Below are 13,040 nucleotides of genomic sequence, written 5' to 3' on the forward strand. Positions count from 1 at the left end.
TATGCAAAAACGCATTTGTCATTTTTGCTTTCTGTAGTTACACACCAGATGTGGATGATGGAAGAAATGGCTCGATGGTTTGTGTTAAGCTTGTTTGTACTGTCTCTCCCTCTAGACTGTGTCTGTCTGCAGGACTGTTACACCATCAGCGGCTGTGGGCTTGATCTCTCCGAGGGATTTTGTGGATGTAATTTTAATCAAACAATATGAAAATGGGACGATATCCTCAAATGGTAACTAAAATGCACATTAGCGCTTAAAATACGCAGTGGTGAGATGAGTCCACCCAAAACTCCTGAGACTGCCCTGGAAAATTCACTCAAGCCTGTTGTAACAAGTTTCCAGTGATGGACTTTATCCTAGAGTCTCCCAAGAGGTGGCTAATGAATTAGTGGATGTGTTGGTTTAATTTCTCAAAAGTCTGTACAGCCTAGAAAGGTTCCACCATACTGGAAAGTAGCAAATCTAACCCCCTCAATTCAAAAAGGGAAGGATGGAGAAAATGTGGAACTTTTGACCAGTTTGCTTGTCATCTATTGTGGGGAAAAGTTAAAGTCATTCATTAAGGAGGTTATAAACTGTGTACTTAGAAAACACACTGCTTTCTGGAAAAGTCCGCAGGGTTTGTGAAAGAGAAATCATGGATTTTTTTTGGAGTTGTTGGAATGAGAGTGCGCTCTTTGGAAAGGGGAACCCATTGATATACTGTATCTGGATTTCCAGAAAGCATTTGACTAGATACTTTAAAAGGTAGGAGCACATGGTATAGCGAGTGACATCGAAGTGTAGATAGTTGATTGGCTGGCAGAAAACAGTCTGCATATTGAGTTTTTTCCTGATTGGCAGGAAGAAGCCAATCCCTGTCAGGGTCTGTGCTGAGGGCCTCAATTTAGGTCAATGTCTCCCAATAAAGGGAGTAAAAACATGGTAGCTAAGTTTGCAGAAGACACAAAGGTCGAAAAGTAAGTCATGAAAAGGACATAGAGGTTGCAGACCAATGTCAATACACTGAGTGGGCAAAAATCTAGTAATTGGAGTATAAGGTGGTAAAATGTGAAGTCTTAAACTTTGGTAAGAATTAAAAAACAATATTACTTAAATGGAGAATTTTGTAGAATTCCAAGATGCAGAAGCATCCAGATGTTCTAATGCCTGAGTACAATCAGTTAGTAGTCAGTACAGAAGTAATTAAGATTAATTGATTTGATATCCTTTATTAGGAAATGAATTGAACCTCAAGATAAGGAAATACTGATTCAGTTATACAGGGCATTGGGGAAAATCACATTTTGAATATGGTGTGCAGCTTTGATCTACTCAGATGTGCAGCTGTACAAACAGCAATCAGGAGTGGGCTATTCAGCTCATTAAGCATACTCAACTGTTCAATAAGATTGCGGCTGATGTGATTGTAACTTCACAACCACTTTCACTCCTCTCTCAATAACCTTTCAACCCCTTGTTTAAGAAAATCTGTCTCCACCTCAAAAATATTCAATGACACTGCTTCTGCACTTTTTCCAAAAACTCAAACAGCATTTGCCCAATTTGTTTTAAATGGATAACCTGTGTTTTTTTAAACGGTGACTCCTTCTTGAAGAATTTCTCAGAAGAGGGAGCATCTTCTCCACACTTACCCTGCTAAGTCTCCCTCATGGTGTATATGTTTCAGTCAAGTTGCCATATGCTCTCCCAAACTCCAGTTGATACAAGACTAGCCTGTCCAGACTTTCATCAAGAAACCACTTGTTCCAGTTATTAGTCTGGTAAGCCTTCTCTGAACTGCTTCCAATGCATTTAAAACCTTCCTTAAATAATGTGACCAAATTGCAGATGTGGTTTTACCAATGGCCTGTATAGCTGAATTATGACCTCCCTACTTCTGTATTTAATTCGATTTGAAATTTCCAGTCACTCTATTAGCCTTCCCAGTTCCTTGCACCTGAATCTTATCACATTTTATGATGCACTAGGACACTTAGATTTCCCTCTACATTTCAGAGCTCGACTATCTCTTACCAGTTAGATAAAACACTTCTTTTTAATCATCCTGCCAAAATAGAAATTTTCACATTTTCGCACATTGTACTCCATTTGCCACACTTTTGCCCTCTCACTTAACCTATCTATATCACTTTGCAGTGCCCTATGACATTTTCAAAACTCACTTTTCTACTTTATCCTTGTGCCATCAGCAAGTTTGGCTATCATACCTTCCTTCCCTTCATCTACATCATTTCTGTAAATTGTAAGCAGTTGTGGTCTTGGCAGTGATCCCTGTAGCATGTCACTCATCACTACATCATGCCAATCTGAAAAAGACCAATTTATGTCTCTGCCCTTCCAGTTAGCCAGCCAGTCTTCTATCCATGTCAATATGCTGCCCCTACATCATGAGCTTTTGTTTTCAGATTTATAACCTTTGGTGTGATACTTTATTAAATGTCTTCTGAAAATTTTAAGTACTTCATCCACAGGTTCTTCTTTGCCCACAGCATGTATTATCTACTCAAACTCTAATAGATCGTTCAAACATGACCTTCCTTTCACAAAAATGTTGAGTCCACCTGATTTTCCTTGAGTTTATTTGAGTGCCCTTACAGCTTCTAACATTTTCCCTATGACGCATGCTAAGATGACTAGCTTGTAGTTTCCTGTTTCAGTCTCCTTCCTTTTCAATAAAGGAATTATATTTATGATCTTCCGATCGAATGTCACCTTCCGTAAATTGAGTTTTGAAAAATTAAAACCAAAGCATTAACTTTTTCACTCCCCACATCCTTTAAGGATCTGTGATGTAGTCCCTGAGGATCCAGGTCCATGTGCAACCCCAACGTTTTATCTGACATGCTTAGTTGGTAATTGATTTTTCCTGAGTTCCTCCCTCACTTCTATTTCCTGATTTATCACAGCTTTAGGGATGTTACTTCTATCTCCTATAATGAAGACTGATGCAAAATACCTTTAATTTATCTGCCATCTCTTTATTTTCCATTGAAAATTTTCTAGACTTGCTTTCTAAAGGATCAATGCTCACTTTATTAACTCAAAATATTTATGGGAACTCTTCCTTTTGTTTTTGTATTTCAGGCTAGCTTTTATATTCTGTTCTCTCCATGTTTTCTGGTCATTCTTTTGTTTTTTATATTCTATCCAGTCATATGTGCCATCTGGCTTTGCACAATTGTATGTTTTTTCTTTCAAGTTTGGTGCTATTTTTAATCTTCCTAGTTGGAATGTATTTTTTATGTCTTCTGAAATATCCCCTCAAGTATCTGCCTCTGCATCTCTATTTATCCATCTTTTAACCTAATTTGACAATTTAGTTAGCTAGCTTTGTTTTCATGCCTTCATAATTTTCCTTAATTTTTAAAAACAGTCTGTGGCTAGAAAGCAGAGTTAACAGAGTGATAGCCACTATTTGTTCTGAAGAAGGGACACTGGACTTGAAACATTAACTCTGCTTTTTCTCTGTAGATGCCGCCAAACCTGGTAAATTTCTTCAGCAATTTCTGTTTTTGAATACATATCCCATTTTCCTCAAGGCTGGTGCCAGTGTCCCTCAAATGGGAACCCATTTCTCTCATACCAGTCTTTTTAGCCATTTATTCATCTCCCTAATACTCTTTGCTTGATGCTAGTTTTAATAAGGTTCAGGTGATAATACAGAGATTGACAGTTGGGGCTTCTCCTCATATTGAGTATGCAGGACTTCCTTTTTTGTCTTGCCTGTGTCATTGATCCTTGCTGTGGAGATGAGTGTCAATCCCTTTCAGTACCTGTCCCATGCTGCCACTATGTTCCTGTTTACTCCTGAATTGGATAGCTTCCTGTGTCACAGTGCCATGTTCAGTTTGCTCATTCACCTTGCAACCTTCAGTCTTGATCCGACAAGCTCAATGAACCCAGTGTTGGATAATTGCGACGGTTGATGCTCCTGGACTCCTGCCTTCTGGACCCCTTACCTGCCTCAGTCACAGTCATACCCTCTGTGGGCACTGACCAAATTAGATGATCCAGTTATGAATTGTGTGACTGCCTTCTGGTACAATTAATCCAGGAAACCTCTCCCTAATGCCTGAGTGTCTAAAATTCAGCTTCCCATTCATGAATTCTGAGCCAAAGCTGCTTGGACTCGCAGTTCTTGCTGCAGATCTGTTTTACTGTGAATCAAACTGGCATCCAGAATCTTACACACATCGTAGGTGTAACATGTCGTCCATTCTGCCGTTGTTCATGTGTTCTACTTAATTATTTTATTCAATTATATTAATGTTTTTAGATGTTTTAATAATTTTACCACTACCTGCCATACTATTTTGAACCTCAAAACAATATCAACCTTAATCCCTTAACAGATATGCACCAACTATCTAACTAATTTCTCCTGGAGCAGAATAAGAATCAATTCCTGGGGGCAGAAATAGAATTTCTTAAGATGCAGTAACTGTTATAGAGATAGGCAGGCAGTGATTTAGCTGTGATGTCACCAGACAGTCTGCAGATAGTGTTTAGGCTTTTGTGTGTAGAAATGTGCCTCTGCTACTTTTTTGTTTAAAAGAAGTGTTTGTTGCTAACTTGTGCCAGTTGTGGTAATTTAAACATTATGGAATGTAGGAAATTAATGTTTTCCCAAGTGTGGTATGACTTCAATGAAGCAGTGGTGATGGAATTTGGGGCTGAGGGTAGTGGCGGGAACTCTACACACAATCTGAAACCAGATTGTAAGGTTTCCAGTGCGGTTTAACTGTTTGGGACTATTGTAGTTTGGAGTAACAATAATTCTTCTTATTTCTTTGCAGCTACTCATGTGGAGCACCCTAACTGTCCCCCTAAACCTCACTATGTGAGAGGGTTTAACCATCCCTGTGGATGTTTCTGTGCTCCCATTGCAGGGTAAGAGTCCTTTTAACTATCTCAATCTGCTGTTCGGTTAGCTATTGCACAGGGTTAATTATAGCTCAGTTTTGCCTGAGTTGGAAGATCATGAGTTCATATCCCAGTCCAGGGACTTGCTGATGTGAATCTCGGCTCGGGTGCAGTAAGGGAGTATTGCAGTGTCAGAGGTGCCACTGTTCAGGTGAGACGTGAAACTGAGGTTTGACTGCTGCAGTCTCAGATGTAAAAGATACCAAGGCAGTATTTTGAAGAAACACTGGTAAATGTTCACTGTTGTCCGGGCCAATATTTATCCTTCAATCAACATCAATAAAAGCAAATGATCATTGCTCTATGTGGAACTGGTTCAAACAGATTGCAGATGCTCATCAGTCAGTGAGTAGAATGCATCAATGTTGGTTATGCATGGGGCAGGTATTTTGATCTGCCAACATATATTTTGGGATCATTAGCTTTCTTTGTACTAGTATCTTTCCTGATGGACACAGAAAAAAGGTAGATGTAACACATAAGTCAACTTCACTTGAGTCTAGATTTCATAGAACATAGAACATAGAAAAATACAGCGCAGTACAGGCCCTTCGGCCCTCGATGTTGCACCGACCGAAGCCTACCTAAGCGACACTAGCCCAATAACCTCCATATGCTTGTCCAATGCCCGCTTAAATGACCATAAAGAGGGAGAGTCCACCACTGCTACTGGCAAAGCATTCCATGAACTCTCAACCCGCCGAGTAAAAAATCTACCCCTAACATCTGTCGTATACCTACCACCCCTTAATTTAAAGCTGTGTCCCCTAGTAACAGCTGACTCCATACGCGGAAAAAGGTTCTCACTGTCAACCCTATCTAAACCCCTAATCATCTTGTACACCTCTATCAAATCTCCACTAAACCTTCTTTTCTCCAATGAGAAAAGTCCCAAGTGCCTCAGCCTTTCCTCATACGATCTTCCTACCATGCCAGGCAACATCCTGGTAAACCTCCTCTGCACCCGTTCCAGTGCCTCCACATCCTTCCTGTAGTATGGCGACCAAAACTGTACACAATACTCCAGATGAGGCCGCACCAGAGTCTTATACAACTGCAACATGACCTCAGGACTCCGGAACTCAATTCCTCTACCAATAAAGCCCAGTACATCATATGCCTTCTTCACAGCACTATTTACCTGGGTGGCAACTTTCAAAGATCTGTGTACATGGACACCAAGATCCCTCTGCTCATCCACACTACCAAGTAGTCTACCATTAGCCCAGTAATCCATCTTCTTGTTACTCCTACCAAAGTGAATGACTTCACACTTAGCTACATTGAACTCCATTTGCCACCTTTCTGCCCAGCTCTGCAACTTATCTATATCGCGCTGTAACCTGCCACATCCTTCTTCGCTGTCCACAACTCCACCGACTTTCGTATCATCCACAAACTTGCTCACCCAGTCTTCAAGCCCCTCCTCCAGGTCATTTATAAAAATGACAAACAGCAATGGTCCCAAAACAGATCCTTGCGGAACACCGCTAGTAACTGTGCTCCAAGATGAACCTATACCATCAACTACTACCCTCTGTCTCCTTCCAGCCAGCCAATTCCTAATCCAAACCTCTAATGCAGCCTCAATGCCATACCTCTGTAGTTTTTGCATTAGCCTGCCATGGGGTACCTTATCGAACGCCTTGCTAAAATCCATGTATACCACATCTACTGCTTTACCCTCGTCCACTTCCTTGGTCACCTTCTCAAAGAATTCAATAAGGTTTGTGAGGCACGACCTGCCCTTCACAAAACCATGCTGACTATCCTTGATCACATTATTCCTATACAGATGTTCATAAATCCTATCCCTTACAATTCTCTCTAAGACTTTGCCCACAACAGAAGTGAGACTCACTGGCCTATAGTTACTCGGGCTATCCCTGCTCCCCTTCTTGAACAAGGGGACCACATTCGCTATCCTCCAGTCTTCTGGTACTATTCCCGTAGACAACGACGACATAAAAATCAAGGCCAATGGCTCCACTATCTCCTCCCTAGCTTCCCAGAGGATCCTAGGATAAATGCCATCAGGCCCAGGGGAGTTATCCATTTTCATCCTTTCCAGTATTCCCTAGACCTCTTCCCTACGTACCTCAAGACCATCCATTCTAATCACTTGTGACTCAATATTCACATCAGCAACAGTGTCCTGTTCCTGAGTGAATACTGACGAAAAGTATTGATTTAGTGTCTCACCAATCTCCTCCGCCTCCAAGCACAACTTCCCACTACTATCCTTGACTGGACCAATACCTACCCTAGTCAACCTTTTATTCCTGACATACCTATAGAAAGCCTTTGGGTTTTCCCTAATCCTACCAACTAAGGACTTTTCATGTCCCCTTCTCGCTGCTCTTAGCTCTCTCTTTAGATCCTTCCTGGCTACCTTATAACTCTCAATCGCCCCAACTGAACCTTCACGCCTCATCTTTACATAGGCCGCCCTCTTCCACTTAACAAGGGATTCCAATTCCTTATTAAACCACGGCTCCCTCACAAGACCCTTTCCTCCCTGCCTGACTGGTACATACTTATCAAGGACACCCATTAGCTGTTCCTTGAACAATCTCCACATATCATTTGTGTTCTTCCCTTGAAGCCTATTTTTCCAATCCACGCATCCTAAGTCATGCCTCACCGCATCATAATTTCCCTGCCCCCAGCTATAACTCCTGCCCTGCAGTGCACACTTATCCCTCTCCATCACTCGAGTAAAAGTCACCGAGTTGTGGTCACTGCCCCCGAAGTGCTCACCTACCTCCAAGTCTAACACCTGGTATTTGATCTGTAAGCTTTCTGATTCCCACTTGTGGAGTGAAAATGCTTTGTGTAGATTACTTGAATCCAATTTCGGAATCTCTCTCCAAAACCCATTTTGGAGAGCACCACCCTCCTGCAAGTTTTCAGTATTCTGTGAAGCGCATTCCTCTCGTCCAGGCTAATGAGGCAGTCGTCCACCCCATATCGTGTGCATAGGCAATCCCTAAGTAGTATATCACCACTGAAAACCTTCCTACTGGGTACACCTTGAATCAGGGTGGATTAATTCATTTGGCAGTGACCTTGGGCAGAGGTTGCTAGTCCACTTTCCACATAAAAATGAGCTACCACTTAGTGATATCCTCCCTTTTATCCCCGATTCTTGTAATTGAAGGTGATGGCTCTGCTCATGCATTCTGACATACATCCCTTTGCCAGTTAAATCCTGAGGGATACAGTTGAAGTGAATGGCAGGTGTCTTTTCCCGATAGTAGAGGATTTCAAGGCCAGAGGACATATTTTAAAGGTGCAAGGAGAAAGATTGAAAAAAGACGTGAGGGGCAATTTTTTAAAAACACTGTTTGTGTGTGAAATTAACTTCCAGAGGAAGTGGTGGATGTGGGTACAGTTATGATGTTTAAAAGACATTTTGATAAGTACATGAATAAGAAATGTTTGGAGGGATGTCAAGTGCAGACAGATGGGACAAGTTTAGTTTGGGATTATGATCAGCATGGACTGGTTAGACCGAAGGGTTTGTTTCAGTGCTGTATGGCTCTGTCACTGGCCTAGCACCATCAGAATCCATGTTAGCAGCTGCAAGATGACCCAGTGTTTGCCCTTCAGAGCTGGAGCATATATCTCAATGAACTGGAAGAGGGTGTTACGAGAGGCTTCAAAGAAGGCAACCAGCCCACGAATTCCCTAACTTGATCAGTGGTGAATTTAGGGCCCCATAGCAGAATCCGCAGGCCAGAGTAAAGACAGTTACTCAGTGCTGACTGTCCTCCTCGCTAAAGTGCTGTACCCCAAACTCCCGCAGAAACAGCAGGTCACCTGAGGCCCAATTAGTGCTCCAGCATATGAAAGCAATGTGGTGTGTGCAGTTTATGCCTGTAACAGTTGTTCAATGAAATCAGGAACTAAATCAGTGTTTCTGCTTTTGTCACCATTGTTACACATGAGTTCCACTACACACAAATAATGGAATTAAAAAATTGTCCATAAATTGACAGATTTTGTTGTGTACACACATGTTGACTTTCCATTTAGTACACGTTTTTCCGATTAGTGTGTGTGAACTTAACTTTGTTCAAGAGTTTTCCTTTATTGTGATTCGTGTCAGGTGATTACAGATTCTTCCTAAAATCAAATAAGTACGTCATAGTGTGAGTACATTGTCATCTTGCTGCGTTTACCAACTGTAGCAAGATTGCTGTTATCTAGCATTCTGCTGACTGGCACGCTGTAGGAACTGGGATTTCTGTTCGGCCTGCTTTCAGTGGAGATGTCTCATCCCTCAGAAGCTGGTGTTAACTCTTATTCCCCATCAGTCTCACTCCCACACAACCACTAGAGATTGTCAGAGTTGTTTTCTGAACACCTTTGTTCTTCCTTCACTTTGTTGTCAGCCTCTCACTCTTACTGCGCCCTTCCTACCATTTCTGAGAATTGCATTCTGCCACTTACAAGATTTCAACAAATAAGATGTCATCGTGAGATCATGTAGGAGTTTTTTGGTTGTTGAAAATACAGAACTCTTGGATAACTGCTGTTTTTGATTAACCGATCCCACCCATTTTGCAGTGCATGCCAGATAAAAGGTTTTACTGTTATTTGGCCTAGTTATGCCAACCCAAAGTTATGATGTGAAGGTGATGTGTTGGACTGAGGTGGACAAAGTTAAAAGTCACACAACACCAGGTTATAGTCCAACAGTGCCTTCAAATAAACCTGTTGGGCTGGTGCTGTGTGACTTTTAACTTTGTCAACCCAAAGTTCGTTGAAGTCGCTTCAAATCTGCCGTTAATTAGATTCAAGGAAACAATGACTTGAATTTCTATTCTTGAGAATTTCTATCCAAACCAACTTGGAACAGGATGACCTTTCACTACATAAAATTGTAAATTATCAGAAGCGGATGTGGAAAATTTATTCCCTGTCTTTGGTACAGTTGAAGATTAACCTTCAATTCATTCAACTTGAGTGATGATTATAGGGCAGATAAAAGTTTTGAAATTAACCTACTTGGGGGCGGGAGTGGGGAACGTTACGTGCGAGGCAAGTTGCTGGTTGCTAGCAAATGTATTCAGATTAATTTACGTGTATGTGTTTCATTTTTAGAGAGCCACAGAAGACTCAATTGACTATGTTCTTTCAGACTGACCTTGGTGGGTATCTCCCACAATCAGTGTTGGACTCTTTCTTTCCATCTAGTATGGTTGAGTTTTACAGCAATCTGGCAAAAGCCGTGAAGATTTTTAAAGCTTGATGAATCGCCCGATTTTATTCTCCATATTTGCCTTTTCCATACCTTTGCCCAGAAACCTCCGATGTAGTTTCGTTGCACTGAACACTGTTACTCAGTTTTGATTTGAGTGGTATTTTGCACTTATTTTTCTGCTCTTTAAAAATGTAAAAGTTTCTCCAGTTACCTTAGGAACAAAACAGGTCAGTGAAAACGAAATGAAGTAATTTCAAGCTGCATAGTGAATGTTTAAAGGGGAATACTTGTACGCATTGGTATTGATAATAGATTTTTAAAAGAACAGTCTGTTTAAAATAGAAGCTTTCAAGTATGTTTCATGAATTGGATATCTGGTAGAAAATTTCTTCATGTACTGAGTTTTAGTCCTAAACTAAAATCAATCATCTACCCAACAACGAGTGAGATATATTTGCATTTTTCTAATTGTTTAGAGCACAAATGAATGTTCAGTGAATAACGGCCCTAATTTGTGCCAAGTGGTAAAACATGAGGGATCAATTAGAGCAAAGTATTACTGCCATTGGAGTACAGCATGTCCTTCAAAATGTCCTGCCATTATAAAAATATTTTCAAAGTTTGGCCTGTAACTTTTTTCAAAGTCCAGTGCCAGCAACATTCTCTTCATAAAGCTCCATGACAGTTATAACTGGTGTTGAAAAGGTAGGGTTGAGCCGGACAGTTGCAAATACTTGCAGTAGCCCCTTCAAAATGTAATAGTACTCCTGTTCCAAACTTTGCCAAAGTGTGAACTTAGAATATTTAATACTTGATAACCACCTTGGCAAATGCCCAATATGGTGTCTTCAGAGAAGGACAATGCTGTAAGACACTATGGAACACATTCACCTCTTCAAACAACATGCTTTTCAGTAATTGCTACTTTGCATGTAAATGGTAAAAATAATATTATAATATTTGTGGAAACATGTTCCATGCAAGATACTTTCCACTTGAACGAATGTTTTAAAGTCTTGCATCTCTCCAAGTGCTAAGTCCTGGTGTTTTATGTTTACTTAATTGTTTGCCTTTAAGTTAATAAACCCCATCCCTTAAACTGCTATTGTCTCCTAAGGGATGGGGAATCTGTTTGTGACACATTCCAAGTATACAGAACTTAGTTGAATTTTAAATTCAACCTTTTAATTGAAAAAGGGAACTTAAAACTTAACTTGCAGCAGAGTTTAAAATGGGCATTAGTTCTGTGTACGCAGTTAAGCCAAATGATATGATGCTTGCACAGCTCATTGTTAACTATACTGTATGTTTATGTAAAAGCATTAATTGAATTATTTTGGGGTCTGAAGCATTTTAGTATACAATTGTGATCTGAAATTGGACTTTGTTTTTACTTGCACTTTTTAAATGGGTTATGATGTTGGATTTTGTATTATTGGTAAATTGCTTATTTATTTAAAAGAATCTCTTTTCATAGCTTCACAAATTGAAGAAACTGTTGTCCCTGTTACTGTGTGCTTGGCAATTCATGCTGGAAAGATGCATTAAAAAAAATCCCTCCTCAGTGTTTTCAAACTGACTACTGATTGCAACGATTGATAATCCTGTTGGTGTCAGCATACAGTTTGGACACCATGTTCAAGAAAAACCTTCAAACACATGCATTTGATGTCTGCTGTGCAATTTAAAATGTACAGAATATTGGAAGGAAGGAGTTAGTTGAACTAATGTTAACTCTAAGTGCTGCTTCAGTATGACAGGAATTATGTGATGGTAAGCTGTATTAATTGCTTGATCTGAAATCTGGCCTTTCTTACAACGGTATCCTTATTACAGCAAGCATTGTACATTTTAAAGTTCGAATACATTTTTTTTTACTGATGCCAAAAGTAAAAATGATTTACTGAAGAAAATTAAAACCGCTTTCCAATCAGCTTTTGGCCTTTTGTCTTTGGTATGGAGGATGAGAGTAAAGATCCAGGCTTATGAAGCAAAGTAGGAATAAATCAAAGGGAGGAATTTTAGGCTAATATAATTAATTCCAAAGAAGTAATGGAGAAAGTCATGAGTGTGACAAAGACAGGCCTCCATTATGGGTTAATGAAGGTCAATCAGAAACTTGATGTTTTGGTCATGTTCTCTCTTCCTCTCCTCTCCCCTCCCCTCCCCTCTTTCCCCCCCCCCCCCCCCCCTTCTGTCTAAGCACCTCCATCTAATAAACGCAATTGAATTGTTTAAAATTGTATTTATTCATTCATAGGCTGTAGATGTCACTGGTAAGGCCTTCATTGTCCTTGAGAAGGTTTAATGAACCTCTGACCACTTGAAAGTACTGCCATTAAAGGGATTCCAGGCTTCTGATCCTCTGATTTCGGGGAAGGAAATTATGAATTCAGAGGATTATGAATTCATGGAATTCTTTGCCATAAGAGGACTGTTGCAATTGGTCATTATATATTCAAGACTGTTGTAGCTTTTCAGAAAACATTCGATAAGGTTTTATTGAAAATCCTACACATAAGAGTGCATAGAATTGTAGTCAGCTGATAATGCTTCCCCTGCCAATGTGACCAGCAGCAATGCTTTCCTCCTATACCTCTCTAGAAATGACTTGGATGAACTTGCAACTACATTTGATACTTAATTTAGCTGAGAATAAAAGGTTGCAATGGAACATTGAAGCTCACTGAGAGGGAAGTGTAAAGTCCACCAGTTTGGAACTAAGTAAAATATTCTCCAACAGTGAGAAACTCTGAACTGGGAACTCGGGCACCACAGCTGGCATTTCTGTCTTTGCTGGAAGGTTCTGGGTTTGAGTCCCAGCTGCAAGACCTGCTGACTGCAGCAGAAGCCAGGCAGTTGCAGACAGGCCAGCATATATTACCACCGGTTCCCAATCCAG

At 40.4% G+C, this 13,040-nt stretch overlaps 1 protein-coding gene across 2 annotated transcripts in view; it reads left to right on the plus strand.

Annotated features, from left to right (window-relative positions):
* stard5 (StAR related lipid transfer domain containing 5) overlaps nucleotides 1-12,071 on the plus strand; it is a 43,552-nt gene extending 31,481 nt beyond the window's left edge. For both annotated transcript variants that reach the window (XM_072564799.1, XM_072564800.1), the window contains 3 exons: nucleotides 116-233; nucleotides 4,803-4,896; nucleotides 10,039-12,071. In XM_072564799.1, coding sequence (XP_072420900.1) covers nucleotides 116-233; nucleotides 4,803-4,896; nucleotides 10,039-10,186 — 360 coding nt within the window. In that variant the 3' untranslated portion in view covers nucleotides 10,187-12,071. The remainder of the gene's footprint in view (nucleotides 1-115; nucleotides 234-4,802; nucleotides 4,897-10,038) is intronic.
* The last annotated feature ends 969 nt before the right edge of the window (nucleotides 12,072-13,040 follow it).

This window comes from Chiloscyllium punctatum, chromosome 48, assembly GCF_047496795.1.
Source record: "Chiloscyllium punctatum isolate Juve2018m chromosome 48, sChiPun1.3, whole genome shotgun sequence".
Classification (NCBI taxonomy): Eukaryota; Metazoa; Chordata; class Chondrichthyes; order Orectolobiformes; family Hemiscylliidae; genus Chiloscyllium; species Chiloscyllium punctatum.